This window comes from Corylus avellana, chromosome ca9, assembly GCF_901000735.1.
Source record: "Corylus avellana chromosome ca9, CavTom2PMs-1.0".
Taxonomy (NCBI): domain Eukaryota; kingdom Viridiplantae; phylum Streptophyta; class Magnoliopsida; order Fagales; family Betulaceae; genus Corylus; species Corylus avellana.
Genome location: NC_081549.1, coordinates 20,187,026 through 20,207,146, shown reverse-complemented (window position 1 = coordinate 20,207,146; position 20,121 = coordinate 20,187,026). Strand labels below are relative to the sequence as shown.

Sequence of the window (20,121 nt, the reverse complement as noted above, 5' to 3'; positions counted from 1 at the left end):
AGATCCGGTTCTAGCCACCACCCACTGGCACTGAAGTTACTGGTGAGCTCCGGTTCTTTTCCCTCCACTGCAGAGGCGTTGGCCGCATAAAGTGAGTGATGGCCCGATGAGGAACGCCTATGGCTCAAAGCAGCGGCAGCCCTGTGCGGGCTACCTGTGGGTGACGGAGCCATGGCTACCTGCCAGTCAGCACCATCTGCTCGCACCAGAATGGCGGTTCTTCGCTAGGGTCGCCATAAAGGATGAGCAGCGGCAACCCTACACGGGTGCCTGTCATCTGGCCAGAGCATGAGGAACGGCGGGGACAGGGCATGAGGGAGGAGAAGGTGGGCGGCGGCTACGGTTAGGGATTTCCGGGTTGGGGAGTTAAGGATCCGGGTAGGGTTTTCAGACCCATAAAAGATCCGGGTCAATTGTTTTGGGTCACTGGGTATGGGTTTATTTTAACCCAAGCTCGATACAGTTAAAAAAAATAAAATAAAAAAAGCGATTTGGGCTTAATGGAATTAGAACTTGGGTTCTCAAGGTAAAAGGGTGTACGACTCTCTTAGACCTTTAGGCCATGTATTTTCATATGCTTCCATATAGCAATTGAATATATTTTTATTATTTAAATTGTTAAGCATTGAAATTATTATTTCTTTAATCCATGGACTTAAGATTAAATCTATTCATTTTATTTATATTATTTAAATATAAATTGTTTTTGTTTGATGCCTAGACCTGAGAATAATTAACTAAGCCACATATGTTGGTGAATGTTTATGGTACTAGCTATCGGAAAGTTCTGGCAAAGAAAGTCATAGGATTTAGGTGTGCCATTGTGCGTCCCCAATGGTGGAGCCAGGATTTCGAGTTAGAGGAGTCAAGTTTAAAAATTAAATTTAAACAAAAATTGAATAAAAATATTAAAAATGTAATTAATAAATAATTCAATAAAATTTAATTATTGTTTAAAAGATATAAATATAACTTCCGAAATGTTGTGTCCCAACCCATCAACATATTATTTGAACCATGTTGGATTAAAACGACAATATGCTTTTTCAAATTTGTGAAAAATCATGGTTAACAAGTTAAGATTTTATTTTTTTTTATTTTTTATTTTTTTAAAGCAAGGACTACGGGCAGATTCTTAAAATCTACCTCGACATTAGTTCGATTAGAATTTAATTGAAGCTCAATAAAATTATTGTTGTTTTCCATAATTTCTAGTAACTACCATTTTATACATCATACAATTAAAACATGAAACAAAATCTATAAATGTTCATAAACAATTAATTTAAAAGAGCACCAAATATTAAAAAGCTTAATCAATATAAAAATATGATTATATATCTGAAACTTTTACAAAAGAGTAAGAAAAAATTGATTTGGATGTTTGAAGGCTCGAAGTAAGATGAAATAAGAAAGAAATCTCAAATCACAATAAGAGTATGTTTGGGATTGCGTTTGAGAAATAGAGCTTTTGGGCAAAAACCTCATTTTTAAGCTTTTGCCAAAAGTGTTTTTTGGCCATTTTTAGGCTTTTTAGACCCTTAAAAACACTTTTAAATTTGTTTACCAAACGAGTACATTTTTTTTTCTTTAAATGGACTTTTTAAGTGTTAAAAGCACTTTTAAGCATTTCAAACGCAATCACAAACAGACCCTAAGTTGAATTGTTTAATGGCTTTTGATTATCTGATTTGTCAAATACCAAGTGTTACTATTTTGAAAATCAGAGTTTTAAATATAAACTAGGTTTAAAGTTGGCATAGATTTCAAGGAGAAAAACCCAAAAAAGAAAAAAAAGGAGGTTTGTTTAATTTCTTACGAAAGTCTGCCTTTCTTAGGACTTCTTAAGAAAGGGAATTAGTTTGTCTTTGGGAGGAAGATTTTCCTTGATAACACTACTCCACCCAATTGCAAAGTTATCTACTATCAACAACTCTATCCCCGTTCCTTCTTAAAAAGCTCCAATCCAGAAGCCTATGACGTTGGCGACAATGTCTACCATTCCAATACGCTCTCCTCCAAAGAACTTCTTTTCCTTGAGCTCTTCCTCTAGAAACTTTAGAAGCTCATATGCTTCTTCCAAAGCCTTCTCACATCCGTTCTCTTCGCCCCAAAAAGCTTTCAGTAACGCCGGCGGGCACTAAAAAAGAAAAAGAGAAACTCAAAATTAAGTGTGAGTTGCACCTTTTTCTCCATTTCTATTGGTCGATTAATTATATAACGTTTGTCTATACAAGGACACTAATAGATAGTCAATCTGAGTTGTGGTGATGACTATGGTAGACTTAATTTGCCATTCAAGAATGTATATATGTACGTGTATATAATCTTTATCAGCTTAATTTTTTTTAAGATAAATAGTGAATTATCTTAAAATGCTAATATGATTGTCTCATTCAATCTTTGAATTTTTTTTCTTTTTAATAAAGACTAGTTCAAAAGTTAGTTATGACTGTCATATCAACATTGTAAAATAGTCATATGATAAAAATATAATTTCTAGCAATAATAACAATTTAATATAGTACCGTGGACAAGTTTTAGTACTGTAGTACAAAATCTTAAATCAATAGAAAAAGGTAAATATACTAATTTACTTAATATTCTAATAGTTAACGTACAAAACAAATATTACAAGTTAATTAAAGAAGTTAAAGAGAAAGATAAACTACCTGGGTGTCTATGAACTTGCGCCAGAAACGTGCTCTGGCTCTCTCATAAGGATCTTCGGGCAACAAGGGATATCCTTGCCATGTCCTTCGATGTATTCAAGAATAACATCGAACTCCACAATAGGCTTTCCGCTGTGCACGAGGATGAGAATCTTCTTATGAACGGGGTTGTATTTGAGAAGCGAAGCTGCGAAGGACTCTTATTGTTCAGATCTTCTTCAATATATTTGTATTTAACTCCTTTCAGTTTCAGAGCTACCTCTACTCTGCGACTATAAGGGCTTGCCCACGCACCATGCACCTCTACTTCTTCCGCCATATATTGTCACTTCCTGTTAACTATCTTGCACTTCAACTTTTCAGGTGCTTACCTCTTTTGGGTCTGATGCCCTTTTATAGACCCACCACTACCATCCTAACCCCTGTGGCTGTACGTAGTGGATTTTTTATTTTTCTTTTGGTCAATATATTAATACATGAACGTGTTCTTGATTCGCGACCCACCTGGCCCAGTTCCTTTACCATCTAAAAGCAGGCCCTCCATGTTGGCCCATTTGCGGCCCATCCCGGTTCTTAAACGAAGAATGCCGACTACCCTTTCCAATAATGTTAATAACACATTTTAACTCTCACATTAATAGTGATTTTCATAAAGAGTAATTTCAAAAAAAAAAAAAAGTCATAAAGAGCATGAAGATAAAAATGTTACTCTACTCTACTCTACTCTTTCTTGATAGATATATATAGCTGGGCTTAGAATTATCATGCATGTCAAATTGGGTGTAGGGGAAACATTCATACAAAATTCCATAACCAACCTCTAAATGGATGTCATCATCCACAAAGAGAATACTTTAACATTTAGATTTGAATTTCTAGTTATTTGTTGTTCAGATTGCTAGTAACATGGACAACAAATATGAAATAGTCTTAATATAGGTGAATTTCTAGTTATTTTTTGTTCAAATTGCTAATAATATGACAGCAAATATAAAAGAGTCTAACAGAGAGACTACATGTTCGAGTTCTATTTGGAGAGATGGGCCCTATAGATAATTCTCTCACATTTATTGTTTGAATTGCTAAAATTTCTATCTGAACATTCAAATTACTATAAAAGTGGCTGGAATGTTAGGCGGAAAAATGCCAAAGTGAAAATGCTACAAATTTTTTCATGGGTAGCCTCAAAAAATTTCAGTTGTCTCAGCTGATATTCAAATTTCAAAACACAGGAGTTGATTCCTGAAATTCTCATTTACTTCTGTCACGCCATTGCAGAGGTTGAAACAACCCCATTGAATTCCCAAACACAATTTACATGTTATTTGCAAGAAAGGGGAAAGGGGCCGGCCTCTCCTTGTCTTTCAAGCCTCTCAGCAATATTCAAAAATTGAAATGGAGCGGGGCTTTAATAAATCAGCAGTAATGCAAATGCAATGGCTGGCTTTAATAACAAAAACGAAGAGGGCAGGATGAATGTTGGGGACCCTTTCCTTCCCTCTAAGGTTTTTCAAATCACAAGTCCACATCAGCAAACAAGTTGGCATGCAGCCGTTGGAGGGAGGCTTTCTTTGTGTTTTCAGTTGGAACAACCGGCAACATCATCATGTTTTTAAGTGGAACCGGTCTACCAGAGAGCTTTTGGGTAAAACAAAAGCCTTGCAAGGAAAGTTACAACAAAATAGAGGGTGCCAAGTAGAGAGGCTATTATTATGAAATCCCAACTACAACTCTCATTCTCCTCATCATTCCTTTTTGAGCTGGGAATGGTGATGGAAGTAACTGCAATTCAAGAATTCTTAAAGTGGGTTTTTTTTTTCCCTCTCTCTTTTGTGCTTGGGAAGCATCCTTAATTTAAAGGGAAAATTACAGTTTACCCTCCCAAAGTTGATAGCGTTTTTCAATTCGAATACCAAAGTTTCAATTTCTGCAATTCATCCCCCAAAGTTCCAAATTTTTGCAATTTGACTAATTGTATCCAAAACTTTCCATATTGTCCCTAATTTTTAATTTTTATTTTTTATAAAAAAAAAATTTTAAAAAAAATCCAGGAGCCATCCCTTTGGCCTTCTAGCCATTTTTGCACCCCCTAAATTTATTTATTTTTTCATAAAAAATAAATTTTAAAAAAATCATGGGCAATATGGAAATTTTGGAATAATATTGGTCGAATTGAAAAAAGTTGGAACTTTGTCGGGGTGAATTGCAAAAATTAAAACTTTGATATTCGAATTGAAAAACGCTGTCAACTTTAGAAGGATAAACTATAATTTTTCCTAATTTAAACTATGGGCCACGGGGCTGAACCAACAAGGGGAGGGAAAAATAAAAAATAAAAGAAGGTAAAGAGGGGTATAATGAAAAGTTAGAATTTCCTTTGTGCTAAATGTAACATACTTATATGATGTCCCAAGGGATGGTAATAAATAAAATAAAAAATAAAAAAAGGCTCACACACTCTTCACTGTTGGTCTGGACATGGACCACCTTCGAGCGATTTCTTTTTTCTTTTTTTAATTAATATTTTTATAAATTTTATGAAGTTATAATGAACATTTTACATCACATGTGGGTCACATTAACAAAAAAAAAAATTAACAGAGTGGTATAAAACGTTAAACAAATTGAAAGATTGAGGTGAGCATTACAAGTTGAATGGTAAATTGAGAACTTAGTGTAGTTTCCTCATTTTATCTTGTATCCATTTTACCTCTCAATTCACCAAACTGGCCTGCGATTCTTATGTCGTACCCTGAACAAAAAAGTAAAAAAATAATAAATAAACATTCTGTTTTGTAACAAAGATTTGCTTCCACCCTTCAAAAATTCAAAACCCCATGTTCATGTTTTCTTCCTATTAAGCAAATGAAGTATAAAAAAGCTCAGAAAAGAAAAAGAAAAGAAAAGAAAAGAAAGAGTAAATAAAAGGAGGAGGCTCAAATTTCCATGCTTTGTTTTTACATTAAGTAAAGTAAAGATGACTTGCAAAATACATAATGACAGACAAAGTGGAGCGGAAGCATGGTAAATTGTAAAGACCATAATAAGCCTAAGCAAGATAATGCAATGGTCATCAAGAGTGGTTTGGTGAAGTGGAGGTAAGGGTAATCTAGTTATTTAACTCTCTATCAAGAGCTTCTTAATAGGTTATGAATGTCGTGGAGATTAAAATTGGTAGACATCATTGACAGATCCGTCGCTTACACGATTCCCATGACATTTGTTTATTCTATTTTTCAAACGACATTAGCATAATTAATACATTTTAAAAGGCATTGTTTAAGCAAACCAAAGCAAAGCGATTGGTACAAGAGAGGGAGAGCCGCTGGCAGTTTCTTGTATAGTTGTATAGTTTAAAAAACAGGGTAAAAATGGTGGAGTTTAGAGAGGGTTCTTAAATGTAATTGGATGAAAGAAGAGCCTCTTCGCGTCTCTTTCACATCATGTGCTTGAGCAAGCTTCAGTAATCATGACAAGCTTCAACCTTCACATATAAGTATACAACAAAGTGCAAAGCTCCTCCGCAAGAAAAATATCCCCCAGTCTCTCTCTGTATCCTTTTTCATCCCTTCACTGTCAGACATGGTTGCAGCCTTATGGGTAGAGCTTTCAATCACCAACAAGAAAGAGAAGGAACCCAACAACAACAACAACAACAACATCAGCAGCTCAAGCTTTGTCTGCCATTGGTGAGGCTCAGGAGCTTTGGTAACCCGAACCCGTTTTGCGTTTTAAGGTTTTGGGTAGCCAAGTCTCTTCGGAATTTCTATTGCAGAGTTAGTTTCTCAAAAGGGTTTTGCTTGAGAGGGTTTCGGAATGATGGGATGGTAGTGAACAACAACTCTGTTTTTTGTGCTTCGCCTATTTTTCTGGAAGAAGGGAAAGCTGCAATGGAGGGTTTGATTGAAAGGAATGATGGCATTGAAGATAGGAATGAGGAAAATGGGGGTCAGATTGAAACATTTGGGGATTTGATTGAAGAAGCGCGCCGCGAGAGCAATTCAAGCTCTGATTTTTTGACATCTGAGACGACAGGGCATGAAGAACAGAGTCACAGTAGCTCCGAGTCATCTTCGCCACCTTCATTGGGTTGGCCTATTCAGAAAGCTGAGATACAAGACTGCGCGAGTACTAATGGTGCTGAGGATGAAGAAAAACCGCACTTGGGTGATAGAAAATTAAAGAAACAAGTTTCAGCAATACCAGGTTTTTGCTCTCTCTCTCTCTCTCTCTCTCTCACTCTCTCCGCCCTGCAACACACATACAGTCACAAACAAACAAAATTGTTGAAACGATATTTACCGTGATCTGATTTTGGTTTTTGGGATGATAGAGATTGAGTTGATGAAGGAAAGGTTTTCAAAATTGTTGCTTGGAGAAGATATGTCGGGTTGTGGAAATGGGGTTTCCACGGCATTGGCTATTTCAAATGCCATTACCAATCTTTGTGGTACGTCATCTTTCTGATTGTTTCTAATTCTTGCTACATTGATTTGCAGCGCATTTCTGTGGGAAGTTAGTTGTGGTTTGAATATAACTACCATTGCATTGGATTTCTAATTCTCCGGTTAATTTTGCAGCCACTCTATTTGGGCAGCTTTGGAGGTTGGAACCTTTAGCTCCTGAGAAGAAAGCAATGTGGCGAAGGGAGATGGATTGGCTTCTATGTGTTAGTGATTACATTGTCGAGTTGATACCTAGTTTGCAGACATTTCCAGATGGAAGCAAACTCGAGGTACAATCTAATTCCTTTGTGGATTTTTATGGCTATCTAATCTTTTTTGGTCCTGCCATCATATTGCAAGGCAGAATCATTTCTAAGTACTCATGCTAGATGCATTTGCAAATTAATTGGCTACTGCTTTGTGGGCAAGTCTGAATGTCCCATAGAAACAAAGTGGCCCCATCATGTTAACTCCTGTATATGCTAGTCAACCTCTCAAAAGAAGGTCAACAATTTGAGTTTGAGGCATTTTGGGAATTCAAATTCTATAGTTTTGGCTCCACTTCTTCTCCTTTTTAGCTGCATTGCAAATAGTGGATGTGTTGCTTCAAATGTAAATCAACAATGGTGCATTAAATTCCCATGGGAGAGATGTTTAAATAAAATCTTAACCTGTCTGTTTTTAGGACCACATAAATCCTCATTGTTAAATATGTAGTGCAAACTAAAGCAAGAGTGAATTGACTTGTTTTTTCGTATTGTAATTCAGGTCATGACTTGCCGACCCCGCTCTGATCTTTACGTGAATCTCCCAGCACTGCGTAAATTGGATAACATGCTTCTTGTAAGACTCTCCAGAACTTTTTACTTTGTGAAATGCATCCAGTTTCAAGAGGTCATTCTGAATTTAAGTCCATTCTGCAGGAAGTGTTGGATAGTTTCATCAATACAGAGTTCTGGTATGTTGACCAAGGGATTGTGGCTCCAGATGCTGATGGTTCATCCTCTTTCCGAAGAGCACTTCAGCGCCAAGAGGAGAAGTGGTGGTTGCCTGTGCCCCGAGTTCCTCCTGGTGGCCTCCATGAAGATTCAAGAAAGCAGTTGCAGCACAAGCGCGATGGTACGAACCAAATCTTAAAAGCTGCCATGGCAATCAACAGTATTTCTTTAGCTGATATGGAAGTCCATGAATCATATATGGAAGCTCTTCCGAAGGTATAAAACCCAAATATATTCTAGTTGTACACTTTTGAAAGAAACATGGTTGTTGAATTGTTGTTTCTACTTGGTTTCAGAATGGAAGAGCCAGCTTGGGAGATCTTATCTATCGATATATATCATCGGACCAATTTTATCCTGACTGTCTGCTTGATTGCCTTGATTTATCTTCTGAACATCAAGCTATAGAGATTGCCAACCGAGTAGAGGCCTCAATCTTTGTGTTTCGCAAAAGAACCAACTCAAAACCTGCCAATAATACAACCCGATCCAATTCAAAGTCATCATGGGAAATGGTAAAGGAGCTGATGGTTGATGCAGAAAAAAGGGAATTGCTTGCAGAAAGAGCCGAAAGCCTACTGCTATGCCTGAAGCAGCGATTCCCTGGTCTCCCACAGACAACCTTAGATATGAGCAAAATCCAATATAACAAGGTTCTAATATTTTCCTTCCCAGTTAGAAAAATGTGGTATTAATGTCTTTTAATTTCAATTTGACACTGAACTGATCAAATTTATTCTGATATCTAGGACGTTGGGAAATCAATTCTTGAGAGCTACTCAAGAGTGTTGGAGAGCCTGGCCTTCAATATTATAGCACGTATCGACGATCTACTATACGTGGATGACTTGACCAAGCATTCAGACCAATTCTCATCACTCTCTAAAGTCGGTGCGATTGCTCACAAGAGCGTTCCGGTATCATTTTCAGTGCCTGTCTCAAGCACTCCATATAAAACAGCTTTCACCACACCAAGCTTTTCACCGTCACAGCGAGTTAGCCCTGCAAATGGAGACAGATCGCCATTCGTCACTAGCAGCAAGATTCCACATCGCGGGATAGGCGTGAAAAAGGTTCTAACAGATTACCTTAGTATTGATACGAATAAAAAGGACTGTGACAATCCTATTGAGAGGTTGGATAGAAGATCAAACACAATACTAGAAGCACTAGCATCTCAAACTGGAATAGAGTCTGCAGACTGTACCAGAAAAGCTGTAAGCTCGCCAGTAAAGGCCTCAATTGTGGAAGAATAATAAACCTTGAGTTGGACCTTTCGAACTCGTTCTCTTGAGTGTTGGTATTGTAAGCCAGCTCTTTTTATGAATGTTTTTTTTTTTTTTTGGGTAGACAAGAAGGTGTATATGATACTGGGAAGGTTTATCATGTTCTTTAGTTCTTGTTGTAACGAGATGTCTGTAACAGTGATGAGTTGAATGCTTCATGTTTCTCACGAGCATTCTTTAATTCTATAGCTTTTGAGTTTGTTTCCCATTGACCAGGCTTGAACTGGGAATGTAAACAGAAAAGAAACCACTGATCTATATACTCACTTGGGTGGAATAGATGAACACTCAATTATATCTCTTGTAAATCAATCAACATAAATTCATAGTGACACCTCCCGATATAGATGTCTAGAAAATGTACGTAGTAGACAGACATAATATACATCATGTTGGTCTTGGTTTTTCTAATTAGTCATCGAACTTTTGCAGGTCTCCCATGCTTGCAGAGGTTTTTGTTGTTCAAATTGTGCTTTTGGTAAACATAAAAACGAGAAAGTTCGGTTTCTAACTTTGTCTTTGACAGTTGTTCACAGACTCTAAAAGCATTTGTTTGTTAAAGCATTTTCATTTTCTCTTTCAAAATAAAAATATTCACAGATAACTCAAAACACACACAAAATGTGATCAGGTGTTGCAGTCCAAGATTGATTAAAACTGTCAATTTGTCACTGAGAAAGAGAATTAATTCTACTTTTGGCCTGAAGCTCAGTACTCAAAATAGAAAAACATGGGGCATTCCGAGAATTGAACTCGGGACCTCTCGCACCCTAAGCGAGAATCATACCACTAGACCAAATGCCCATATTATGCATCTATTAAATTAAACACTTTCAATTGTAAGCGTAAAGCGTTGACTTCACTCATAAGTACAGCTGCAAGCCTGCAAGAGAGGTGTTTTAATTAATGTTTTCTCAATTATGGTGTTTTCTCAAGGACCATGTTAGAATTTAAACGATAATGAATGTGCAAAATAATTATTGAGAAACAGAGAAAGTACCTCGACTTTGTGAAGATGAGCCCTCCATTGGATGCCTTCGTGCGTTGATGACTAAAACAAAGGCAGAGTGTTGTGTGTGGGAGGAGATGATACTCTCTTCCGTAAATACACAAATAAATGGGCTAATTCTATTTATATATAGGGTGAAAATATGGGCTTCGTCAAGTGTCTACAAATGGGCCAAATGACTAGGCTAGCCCAAAAGAAATAAAATACAACAATCTCTTATTTTGGACAACATAAGTTATTCAACCATAAAACAAAAGCAAACAAGCACTTTAAAACACAATCGGATACAAATGTGTTTATAAGTAACAAGTTAAGAATACAGCAAGATGATGCATAACATATAACAAGTACTTATAACTACATATTCACATGAAGCCCACTGAGACTAACAACGTCTCGCATCACAACACTAGGAATATTATGATTAACACAAATGAGCGCACAACAATATATGGCAATACTAATAATACTCACAAACAATTTACACAAAGATATAGAACTCCCACCAACTCAATACAACAGAAGACTCCAGCAACCTAATATGAGTCATATGCTTCTCAAACAATTTTGAAGTCATGGAAAGATTATCCTTGGGCCTTCTACCCCCCCCAAAAAAAAAAAAAAAAAAACTCTCTTTTTAGATACGCATCTCTCAATTCTTCGATTGAGAGTGGAGGGAGATTGGCTGACAAATATGGAAAACAAACCTGGCTTAATACTTGGTTCATTTTGGGGCCTGAGTGATCGATTACCATCCGGAGGTGATCGATCAACCCTAGTGCTTTGATCGATCACTAAGTGTGTAGAAACCCTAGTGATTGATTACCTTTCTTTTATGTTAAGTAATTTGCGATTTTTATACATCAAAGACATGCACACGTGAGATTTAGTCTATTTAAACACCCTTAGGCCAACCTTATCAACTATTTGGTTGTGATAAAGTTTTCATCCAAATTGAGATGGAGGAATTTTCTCCAACTTAGTTTATAAAAATGGCATGTGTTCCTTAAACATGTAAGATGCACATGTTTTTTTAATAGTAGGTACAAAGTTAGAATAAACTTAATATGCATCTCCTATGTTATTAAAAAAAGTAACACATCACTTTTATAGAATAGGTCGAACGAAATTCTTCCGACCCAATTTAATGAAAACTTTGTCCACCTCGTTGGCTGTGGCTACCTAAAGGCTAAAACACTCAGAAGAGAGAGAAGGAAATGTAGTGACTTTATGATTTGTTTTGGGAGAACAAGGCTCCACGAGGTAAAAATCCTTGCTCTGTCTGAATCAACGGTTTACAATATTTAAAGCAAAAGAAAAGCCTAAGATTGAGACATGCTTGGGCTTATTCCCTTATCTTCGGCCAATTGCAGACCATCTCTGGAAGCCCATTCTACCATTAAAACCAACCAGCCCAATTACTTGCGCAGCTGCAAATGAGCGGACTGGCTACAGCCCATTTCGACTAACCCAAAGAGATAGCATATCTAACCCGTCCTCATAACCAGCCAGAGTGAGATCTCATAAGATGTCTTATAATTTTAATAATGCTTAATATAAATTTAACAAACAAGGTCGTTGTAGTATAGTGGTAAGTATTCCCGCCTGTCACGCGGGTGACCCGGGTTCGATCCCCGGCAACGGCGAAACCATTTTTTTAAAATTAAAATGTCAACATTTCTTTAGTGTTGGTCCCCCGTCGTTTGCTGTTGCTTAGCTTGATTCAAATTGACCGGTTGGTTTCTCAAATCCGATAACCCGTTTTGTTCGTATCAGATGGTTAGTAGATGGCTACAACTTTAATCTTTAATTATCTCTTAATTTAATTAGTTGAAGATGCACAAGATTAGGCTCTCCGACAAAAACCTGTTCATTGCAAGCTATTTAAATTTAATTGGAACTCCTAATTTCAGGGAATCCTCACTGACCTCGTACTTTATAATCGTTATTTGCGGGATATTGTGAATCGAGTTGCTTAGCCATAATATTAATTTGCATCAACTGTATTTTGAAATTTGATAATTTTCTTATTAAGGAAATCCTTAATGAATTGCCCATGATGCCCGGCATTTGACACACGATTCCTCGTAACTATTCTGACATAGAATCAACGAAATACGTGTGTGGGTTTTTTTAACCCATTGAAGTCAGATGTCTCAAATTCTCAATTATACTGATCTTAGTGGAGTTGGTGGAAGAATAGACAGCACTGGTGAAACATAATTAAAAACTGTAAAGTAGTGGCATTTTTATGGTGCTTGATGGGGTAGACCAGAGGCATTCGTCGCAAAACCTTTTTGGTTTCATACTATTTACCATTTTGCAAGAGTTTGGGACCTTTTGGCTACGTTTATTATTGCAGTAAAATTACAGTCGACCGTCTTCCATTAATCCAGTCAAGAGTAGAGTACGTACCTGCAAAACAAAGACAAGAACATTTCAATGCCCAAGTCAGTAGGATTATATATGAAAGGATAAAAATAGAAAATGCTTAATGGTAAATGTATTAGGATTTGCCACATTCTTTATAGGATTGCTATAAATAAAGTAAGCAGGCTTAATATTGCAATTATCGGAGATTAGGGACTCGATATGAAAGGTGGTCGATTCTAAGCCTTTCCAGTTCATCCACTATCATTAATGGTGGCATCTGGAAGGATTGAGTAGAAGGGATGGTAGTGATGATATTGGAGAGTGGAGACACCAACCTTGATTGGACTACAAAGAAGTATATAATGCAATAAGAAAACTCTCTATGTTTTAGTGCAAGCTCCATTAGGACGAAGTGGGTGATTGGAGGGAGCACTTTTTTAGCTCGAATTGTAGTATAAAAAGCTGTCGTTGGGGGGAAAGGATTGCTGCATTGTGAGATATAGGAATATTGGAGGCTCCAATGATGAATAAGTTAATCTGCCTTCTGGGATTGCTGCTGATTGTCGGCATTGCTGGGGTTGAAAGGATTGATGGGGCAAGCGCATGTGGAAAATCTACTCCAGACAATGAGGCTTTGAAGCTTGCTCCTTGTTCAACGGCGGCACAAGATGCGAAAGCAGATGTTCCTGACAGTTGCTGCCTCCAGGTGAAGAGAATAGGCCAAAACCCAAGTTGTCTATGTGCTGTCCTGCTTTCTGACACCGCCAAAAGCTCGGGAGTCAAGCCTGAGATTGCTATCACCATCCCCAAGCGCTGCAACATTCCTAATCGCCCAGTTGGGTACAAGTGTGGACGTGAGTCTAGTTGACTGTCATATAATTTACACTAAAAATCTATTATTGAATTAACTCCCAAATGTTTTTTTTTTTTTCTTTCTTTCTTTCTTTCTTTTTTATCTGATGATTTCTAAAACCACTACTGCTAATATTGCAGCTTACACACTGCCTTGAATTGATGGAACATAAGGTGCTGAAGGCCATGGACTAGGGCATAAAGAGCTGGTAGTGGTGGCTGTAGTTTCAGCTTGTATATTTAGGCAATAAAAGCCAGCAGATTGTATGCCTTCAGGCTCCATATATAATATATTATATATATGCTTTTAGAATTATCTTTAGTTATCAGTTGTCAATTCAAAGAAGTTGCATGCCCTGTTTATAAAGGAAAATGGCAGAAATTCAAAGAAGAAAACATAGCAGAGACACTCATCCTAAATTCAAAGTCACTTTTCTTTTATATGACTTTTCCAAATATATATATATATATATATATATATATGTGGCCGCAGAATCTTTGTCTGGAAACTAAAATCTGTTTTTAACGAGCACCAAAAAGCATCCCCCCCTACCCCTCATGGATAAGGACTGCGTGAGTCGGTGGGTCAGATGTGTTGGGATAGGGAAGGAAACTCGAATCAAAATCTTGGGCTCACATGACAAATAAAAACGACAGTTGGGAAGACAAGTGTTGAACAGGATTGCAAGCTGGGTTGTGTTCACTGGGCCACCCATTTGAAGCGTGATTTAACATTTAGCGTACGTGGCCCTTAACAAAAATCCAACTTCGGAGGTAAGGGAAGTAGTTGCACAGAGTATCATGAACTAAAAGGTTTTGACTGTTTAAGGAATATGGATTGCGTGTTTGACTCGTTTTCGTTAACATTTAATAATTGAGTAATACCTCAATGATGTGGAAATCTCGATTGGCCATTTAATTTTTTTATTTTAAAAAAATAAAGGCTAATTCGAAGGTGGACCTCATGAAGTGAAAGTAAACAAAAAATAATAATGTTACATCTTAAATAAAAATAAGACAAAACTATAGTATATATCATTTCTCTTAGCATCCAATGTATAAGTCCAGCAACTAGGGGCATCAAGTGGCAAAATGGGAAATAATTTGAGGACAGATGTAGAGATTTAATGAAGAGTAATGTTAGAAACTTTTTTTATTCCACATTGTTGATATTACCGTCCAAACCATTGTAGGATAATAGTGGAATAAAAACTTTTAATTTCTAGTATTAATTACTCTTTAATAAAACGCACTACAAAAAATGTTAGATGTTTTAAAGATATTTCGGAAATTAAGTGAGAAGAGTAATGATAGATATTACATTTGTTTTTTCTTTATATCCACTTAAAATTAATATAACTTTTAAAATTACAGTTAAATTTAAATTCAATAATTTTAAGTAAATACGAGAATGACGCCTATTATTATCCGATGCAAGAAAACATAGAAAAGATGTAGCTCATTCAACAAAGTGATGAAATACAACAAGAGATGAGCATGATGATTTATTATAGGGTGGTTATACGTACATAAATAATATCCAAGTCCATACGAGAGTGAAGGCAAGGTGACTGTAGGGTGCCTGTATTTGTGTCACAATCTCAAGGAGGATCATTTACGTTATCCCTTGAAAAAGTTAGAACCGTTATCATCCGAAATCACTTTATGATAAAACGATATCTCTTAACTACCAGTCATGATGCATGGGAATTTCAACCACAGATGTAAAAGGAGGAGAAGCTTAAAACAAAACTCCACCCACTTGTACAAAGCCGAAATAAAGCAAGAAACAAGTTCAACCATACAATAAGGATAACAAAAGTGACTACATGCTCGAAGCTTCAACTACATTAAAGTAGCTGGATCATAGAAAATGAAGAAGTCTCCCCAGAACAATTATCCTTTACAGTAGAAAGACCAAGTTCAGAATCTGTTGCAGTAAAAATAGAGAATAACTAGTTGCATCTAGCGCGATAGGTTCAAAGTAAAGATTTTGTTGTTTAGCTGCTGGAGGCAACAAACAGCTAGCTGTCACAAAGATCTGCCTTCTATCATCTATCTTCCATATAACAGAAGGTAGATTTATGCTGCTACCCTATGTTCTATATACCTGCAAAAGAACACTCAAAATCAACTTCAACATTAGTGGAAAATATAGGACACTCAAAAAATCAATTGGAATTTTTGTCTTCGAGCAGGAAAGAAAAACTTTTCTAGTTGAAACATGTTGTCATATACATGCTACTTGTTTTCCATTTATGCTCCAACAGCTTCTAAACATTTCTTGGTTGCTTTCAACCCTCTTAATGATAAACCCTTATTTCTCGATTCGACTTTATCATTCCAACAAAACTAAAGGAACTTGTAGGAAGGACCAATATTATCAGAAGTACAGAGGGCAATTTCCAGTTTTAGAAACAAAAGTTCTGCCAAATTCTTTGAGCTATGAGTAGAGCGAGAGAACACAATAAGCAAAACAGCCAGATCAATGAATAAATCCTAGAAAATATCCATGATGGGAGCTCAAGTGCCAATGAATATGGAGCAGACTTGTACCTTGGTGAGTATATGCCTAGGCAAAATGAGCTCTTAATAATAGAGAGACCCTGCAAATAGAAAGACCAAAAAAAAAAAGTTTAGTACAGTGAAATCATGCTCATAATGCCTACTCATGCACCCATATGCCATAGAAGATAATGTCATACCTTGCCACCAGTTCCCCCTTGAAGCACTCCCTGAATCATCTTCTCCCCCATCTTTCTTATACTGAGAAATTCACAAATTTTAGCACATTTCAGAACTTTTTTAAAACTTAAAATTAAAATTGAGGAAAAAAAACAAATTTAATGATGTTGTGCAGTTTCCTCTGCGGACTACAATGACTGCGGCACAGAACATGCTCTCAAAGTCCAGACGATTTTCTAAACTAAAATAACTGTTCCTTGCCAGTACTGCAAACAAATATTAATTCCAAACAGGGATTTTGCCCAAGTACCCAATGGATGAAACAATTCGACTCAATAAATGAGCACCAAGATTATTTTTGATGGACAAGATCTATTTTTTACTACAATCTGATCTTAGAAGTGCTAAAAAAAAAAAAAAAAAAAAAAAAGACTCAGTTATGTCCAATAAAAGATGTTCCAAAAACTAAACCATGCTTTAATAGGCTTGCGAATCTTTCTTCAAGAAAGATGCTCAAAAGTGTTTGATATATATATATATAAATGTACACTCACCACAGAGCTCTGGGTACTCTGGGGATGAGAATAGGTTTCTTGGCCCCCGTAATAGATTGATGAACTGAGATGACACGGTTGTACTCTTTGTTCCTGATAAATGGAACTCATGTCTCTATTTGGCATGCTCTGACTTTCGCCGTCAATGCTTTTATAGGGATCATCTGCAGAGACAACAAAATTTCAATCAGGGAGTCGATTTCTGGACACGAATTTGAGAATTCAGGCAATTTCTGAGAAATTTCAATCCAAAATTTCTTATTTGGATTAATATTTCTTTAAATCTGCAAACTTTGGTTTTTAAACCAGAACTCATGTTAAATCTACCACAGGGAAAACAAATTTTAGGCCTATATTTATCCGTAAAAGAACCATTTGAATAAATATCTTTTGAATTAAACGAAATAGTATTAAAGACCTAAACTTGAGGATACCTAAAAAAGATTTTCATTTAGGATTTCTTGATCAAATGGAACCAAAAATTAAAAAAGGGTGAAAAGAAACCCCATAACTTGAAATAACAAAAAAACTGTTAATATTTACACAAAAATACACTCAGATTGTACGATTTTAGATACAATTTGACATTGTACCTGCTCCAGGTTTTGTCTGCCATGACTCAATCTTTGAATCCTGCTTTCTTCCAGTCACCTCAGAGTGCCGGGCCTCCCTGCCTAACACCTGTACCAAGACAAAAAAAAATACTAATCTTGAGACACAATTTTATCTATTTTATTCATTTCTTTCGATGACTTGCATTAATCCAAAGACCAAAAAAACATTCACCCAATTTAGCAAACCTTACAGAAAAGTAATATACAGAGCATAAATAGCTATTCATTCAAAGTTCTTTATGCAACTCCGTTTAGCCTTCCATGAAATGCAGAAAAGAAAAGAACGTAAACTAAAGCAGAGCAATCAAAATTGAATTGAAAAATCACAGATTTCTATCATATAAACTCAATAAATTAGCACAAAGAAACAGTGAACAGAGACGAGCAGCACCTTGGACGAAGGCGCAAATATAGACCCGAAAATCCCAGAGTTGGACGACGACTCTTTGGACCCAAAAAGCTCAGAAGTCAAGGAAGACGAAGAAGAATACGACGTCGCTTGCTTCCTACCCTCCATTCTCTCCCTCTCCAAAGCCTCTCTCTCAGCCCTCCACCTGGTCTTGCTTTGTATATATTATATGCGTACGTACGTATATATATAAATATATATATATATGCGCGTGCAACAAGAACCTTCAGAAAAAACTTTGAAAGATGGAAACGGCGAGAGTTTTTTTCCCGGGAGCCAAACAGAAAATAGACTGATTTAAAGAAACTAAAGGAAGCTAACGGAACAACAAAAAGAATGAGAGAGAGACTCGTGAAAGATCGAGTAAAACGTAACCGTCGCTCGCACCATTTTATAAGCCCAAAAAGTCGGCTCTCGTGGTCAAAAATTAAAAAACAAAATAATAAAAAAATAAAAAAAATAAAACCCTCTTTTTATTTTTTTTCATTTTTCATTTTTCTCTGTATCTAATTTTCCACTAATAGATTTGATATTCAATCTCGCCGACGATCTCGTCCTTCAAGTCGTAAAGGCAAGTGACAGATTTGCGCCACGTGGAATAATCAGGGCCCCCAAGTGGGACCTATTGACATGTCTCAATCTGTCACTGCCACGAGTACGCTAGTGGATTATAACGACCCTAGCCTTTGCCCCTTACGATTAGGAGAGTCCGTTTTCCCCTTTGAAACCCATTTCTGACTTTTCAAAGCTCAGCTTGTTTTGTCTTTTTGGCTCTTTTTGGATGTTTAAAAAAAGAGAGGGGGCCTGACCCTTATGACCTTATCTTTTTATCTTGTCGGACCAAACGCCTCTCTCCCCCTTTAAAGCTCTGAGATTACACTACATCATATGCAACTCATAAATGCTTTCTTCATATCTTATTATAAATTAATTATGGACAGGAAGATTATTAATTAATTCTTCTACACTAATCAAACTTGTATAAACAATGAGTTGAGGATTTATAAATTATTGTTAAATGGTCCCTTTAAGCCTTTAGGCAAGTTTGGTATGTAGATAAGATCATCAACCGAATCCTTGTTTAATAGGTTTGGAGTCATTCAATTTTTTTATAATTGAATTCCGCTAAGAGTACCATTAGGGATGGAATCAAGAATTCTTATTGATGAGGCCCTTTGTAACCTATGATTCAGGTACCTATAAATCGATTGTTTAATTTGTCAATTTCTTCTTCGTAAAAGAGCAGTGTGATCTAACGAAGAACAGTTGATTTTGATTTACATAAGGCAAGGTTAAAAATGATAGAGTTGAAAAAAAAAAAGAATGATCAGCAATATTAAAGAATTATAACTTGTAAATAAAACAAAACCCATGTAGTAAAAATTGACAATTTTAAAAATCAATATAGCTTTTTGATAAAGTTGCAAACCGCAAATAGTAAAACGGTATTTACCTCTTAAAAATTGTTACTATAACAAACTTAAACACGTACAGGAGAAAAAATAAATTAATTACAAAAATCTTTAAAATAAAATAAAAATGTTCAAACAAATCAATCAAATTGAAGGGAAAGAAAGTTTATCACAGCTTTAACCCAACATGTACGTTGCTTATAATAGGTACAATAAATAAATAATAATAATAATAATAATAATAATAATAATAATAATAATAATAAAAATTGTTAAAAATAAAATAAAATATAAAATATAAAAAATAAAAAAAATAAAATAAAATCTCGCTATGCCCCAGAGGGCCCAGACTTAGAATTTACAAATTTATTTTTGTGATCGGAATAAAGAGTTTCAAGGAACATTTATTTTACCACTTCCTAGCACTTACAATGGAGTAGCCAAATTTTTATATAAAATGGTTCTTCAAAACTCACTTTATCTAATTTAGTTAATTAATTTTTAAAGGCCTCCTACATCCTATTAGCTATATTTTTATTTATACATTTTAAATATTATTTTTTATATATATATTTTTATAAGGACTATATTTTTCCTAAAGATCCCATTTTTCAACTTTTCAAAAAAAAAAAAACAAAAAAAAAAAAGAAGATGTAGAGAGAGAAATAGTAAGAAAAAATTTCGGAAAAAGAGAGATGTGGAGAGAGAAATATAATGGCTCCAATGAAGAGTGCCCCTATATGTAGCATTTTTTTTTTTTTTTGGCTAATCCAATAAAATATTCATTTTGCATTTTTTTTTTTCTTTGGTTA

General features: G+C 35.8%; 3 protein-coding genes, 2 non-coding genes and 1 pseudogene across 5 annotated transcripts; 3 read left to right on the top strand and 3 right to left on the bottom strand.

Annotated features, from left to right (window-relative positions):
- Positions 1-1,951: 1,951 nt before the first annotated feature.
- Positions 1,952-2,991, bottom strand: LOC132162446 (glutathione S-transferase U8-like; annotated as a pseudogene).
- Positions 2,992-6,045: 3,054 nt separating this feature from the next.
- LOC132191578 (rop guanine nucleotide exchange factor 7-like) lies at positions 6,046-9,771 on the top strand. The gene is made up of 7 exons (XM_059606670.1): positions 6,046-6,878; positions 7,006-7,122; positions 7,253-7,407; positions 7,886-7,960; positions 8,041-8,331; positions 8,412-8,768; positions 8,865-9,771. The coding sequence occupies exons 1-7, from the start codon at positions 6,269-6,271 to the stop codon at positions 9,369-9,371; spliced, it is 2,112 nt and encodes a 703-aa protein (XP_059462653.1). The 5' UTR covers positions 6,046-6,268; the 3' UTR covers positions 9,372-9,771.
- Positions 9,772-10,133: 362 nt separating this feature from the next.
- On the bottom strand, positions 10,134-10,205 carry TRNAP-AGG (transfer RNA proline (anticodon AGG)). The gene has a single exon. It is a non-coding gene; the product is annotated as a tRNA-Pro (tRNA).
- Positions 10,206-11,984: 1,779 nt separating this feature from the next.
- TRNAD-GUC (transfer RNA aspartic acid (anticodon GUC)) lies at positions 11,985-12,056 on the top strand. The gene has a single exon. It is a non-coding gene; the product is annotated as a tRNA-Asp (tRNA).
- A 666-nt stretch (positions 12,057-12,722) lies between these two features.
- On the top strand, positions 12,723-14,044 carry LOC132161919 (uncharacterized). The gene is made up of 2 exons (XM_059572138.1): positions 12,723-13,637; positions 13,777-14,044. The coding sequence occupies exons 1-2, from the start codon at positions 13,304-13,306 to the stop codon at positions 13,791-13,793; spliced, it is 351 nt and encodes a 116-aa protein (XP_059428121.1). The 5' UTR covers positions 12,723-13,303; the 3' UTR covers positions 13,794-14,044.
- A 1,369-nt stretch (positions 14,045-15,413) lies between these two features.
- Positions 15,414-18,268, bottom strand: LOC132162117 (uncharacterized). Its single transcript, XM_059572374.1, has 6 exons — positions 17,880-18,268; positions 17,468-17,555; positions 16,875-17,038; positions 16,341-16,401; positions 16,192-16,241; positions 15,414-15,745 (listed from the first exon to the last, which is right to left on the bottom strand). The coding sequence occupies exons 1-5, from the start codon at positions 18,003-18,005 to the stop codon at positions 16,225-16,227; spliced, it is 456 nt and encodes a 151-aa protein (XP_059428357.1). The 5' UTR covers positions 18,006-18,268; the 3' UTR covers positions 15,414-15,745; positions 16,192-16,224.
- Positions 18,269-20,121: the final 1,853 nt, after the last annotated feature.

Excerpts from the sequence above, each read along its gene's own strand:
- LOC132191578 (XM_059606670.1), top strand. The coding sequence starts at position 6,269 with ATGGGTAGAGCTTTCAATCACCAACAAGAAAGAGAAGGAACCCAACAA. Across the intron at positions 7,123-7,252 it reads TGCCATTACCAATCTTTGTG|CCACTCTATTTGGGCAGCTT; the intron begins GTACGTCATCTT and ends TTAATTTTGCAG. Across the intron at positions 7,408-7,885 it reads CAGATGGAAGCAAACTCGAG|GTCATGACTTGCCGACCCCG; the intron begins GTACAATCTAAT and ends ATTGTAATTCAG.
- LOC132161919 (XM_059572138.1), top strand. The coding sequence starts at position 13,304 with ATGATGAATAAGTTAATCTGCCTTCTGGGATTGCTGCTGATTGTCGGC.
- LOC132162117 (XM_059572374.1), bottom strand. The coding sequence starts at position 18,005 with ATGGAGGGTAGGAAGCAAGCGACGTCGTATTCTTCTTCGTCTTCCTTG. Across the intron at positions 17,039-17,467 it reads GCAGACAAAACCTGGAGCAG|ATGATCCCTATAAAAGCATT; the intron begins GTACAATGTCAA and ends TTGTCTCTGCAG. Across the intron at positions 16,402-16,874 it reads AGAGTACCCAGAGCTCTGTG|TATAAGAAAGATGGGGGAGA; the intron begins GTGAGTGTACAT and ends TGAATTTCTCAG.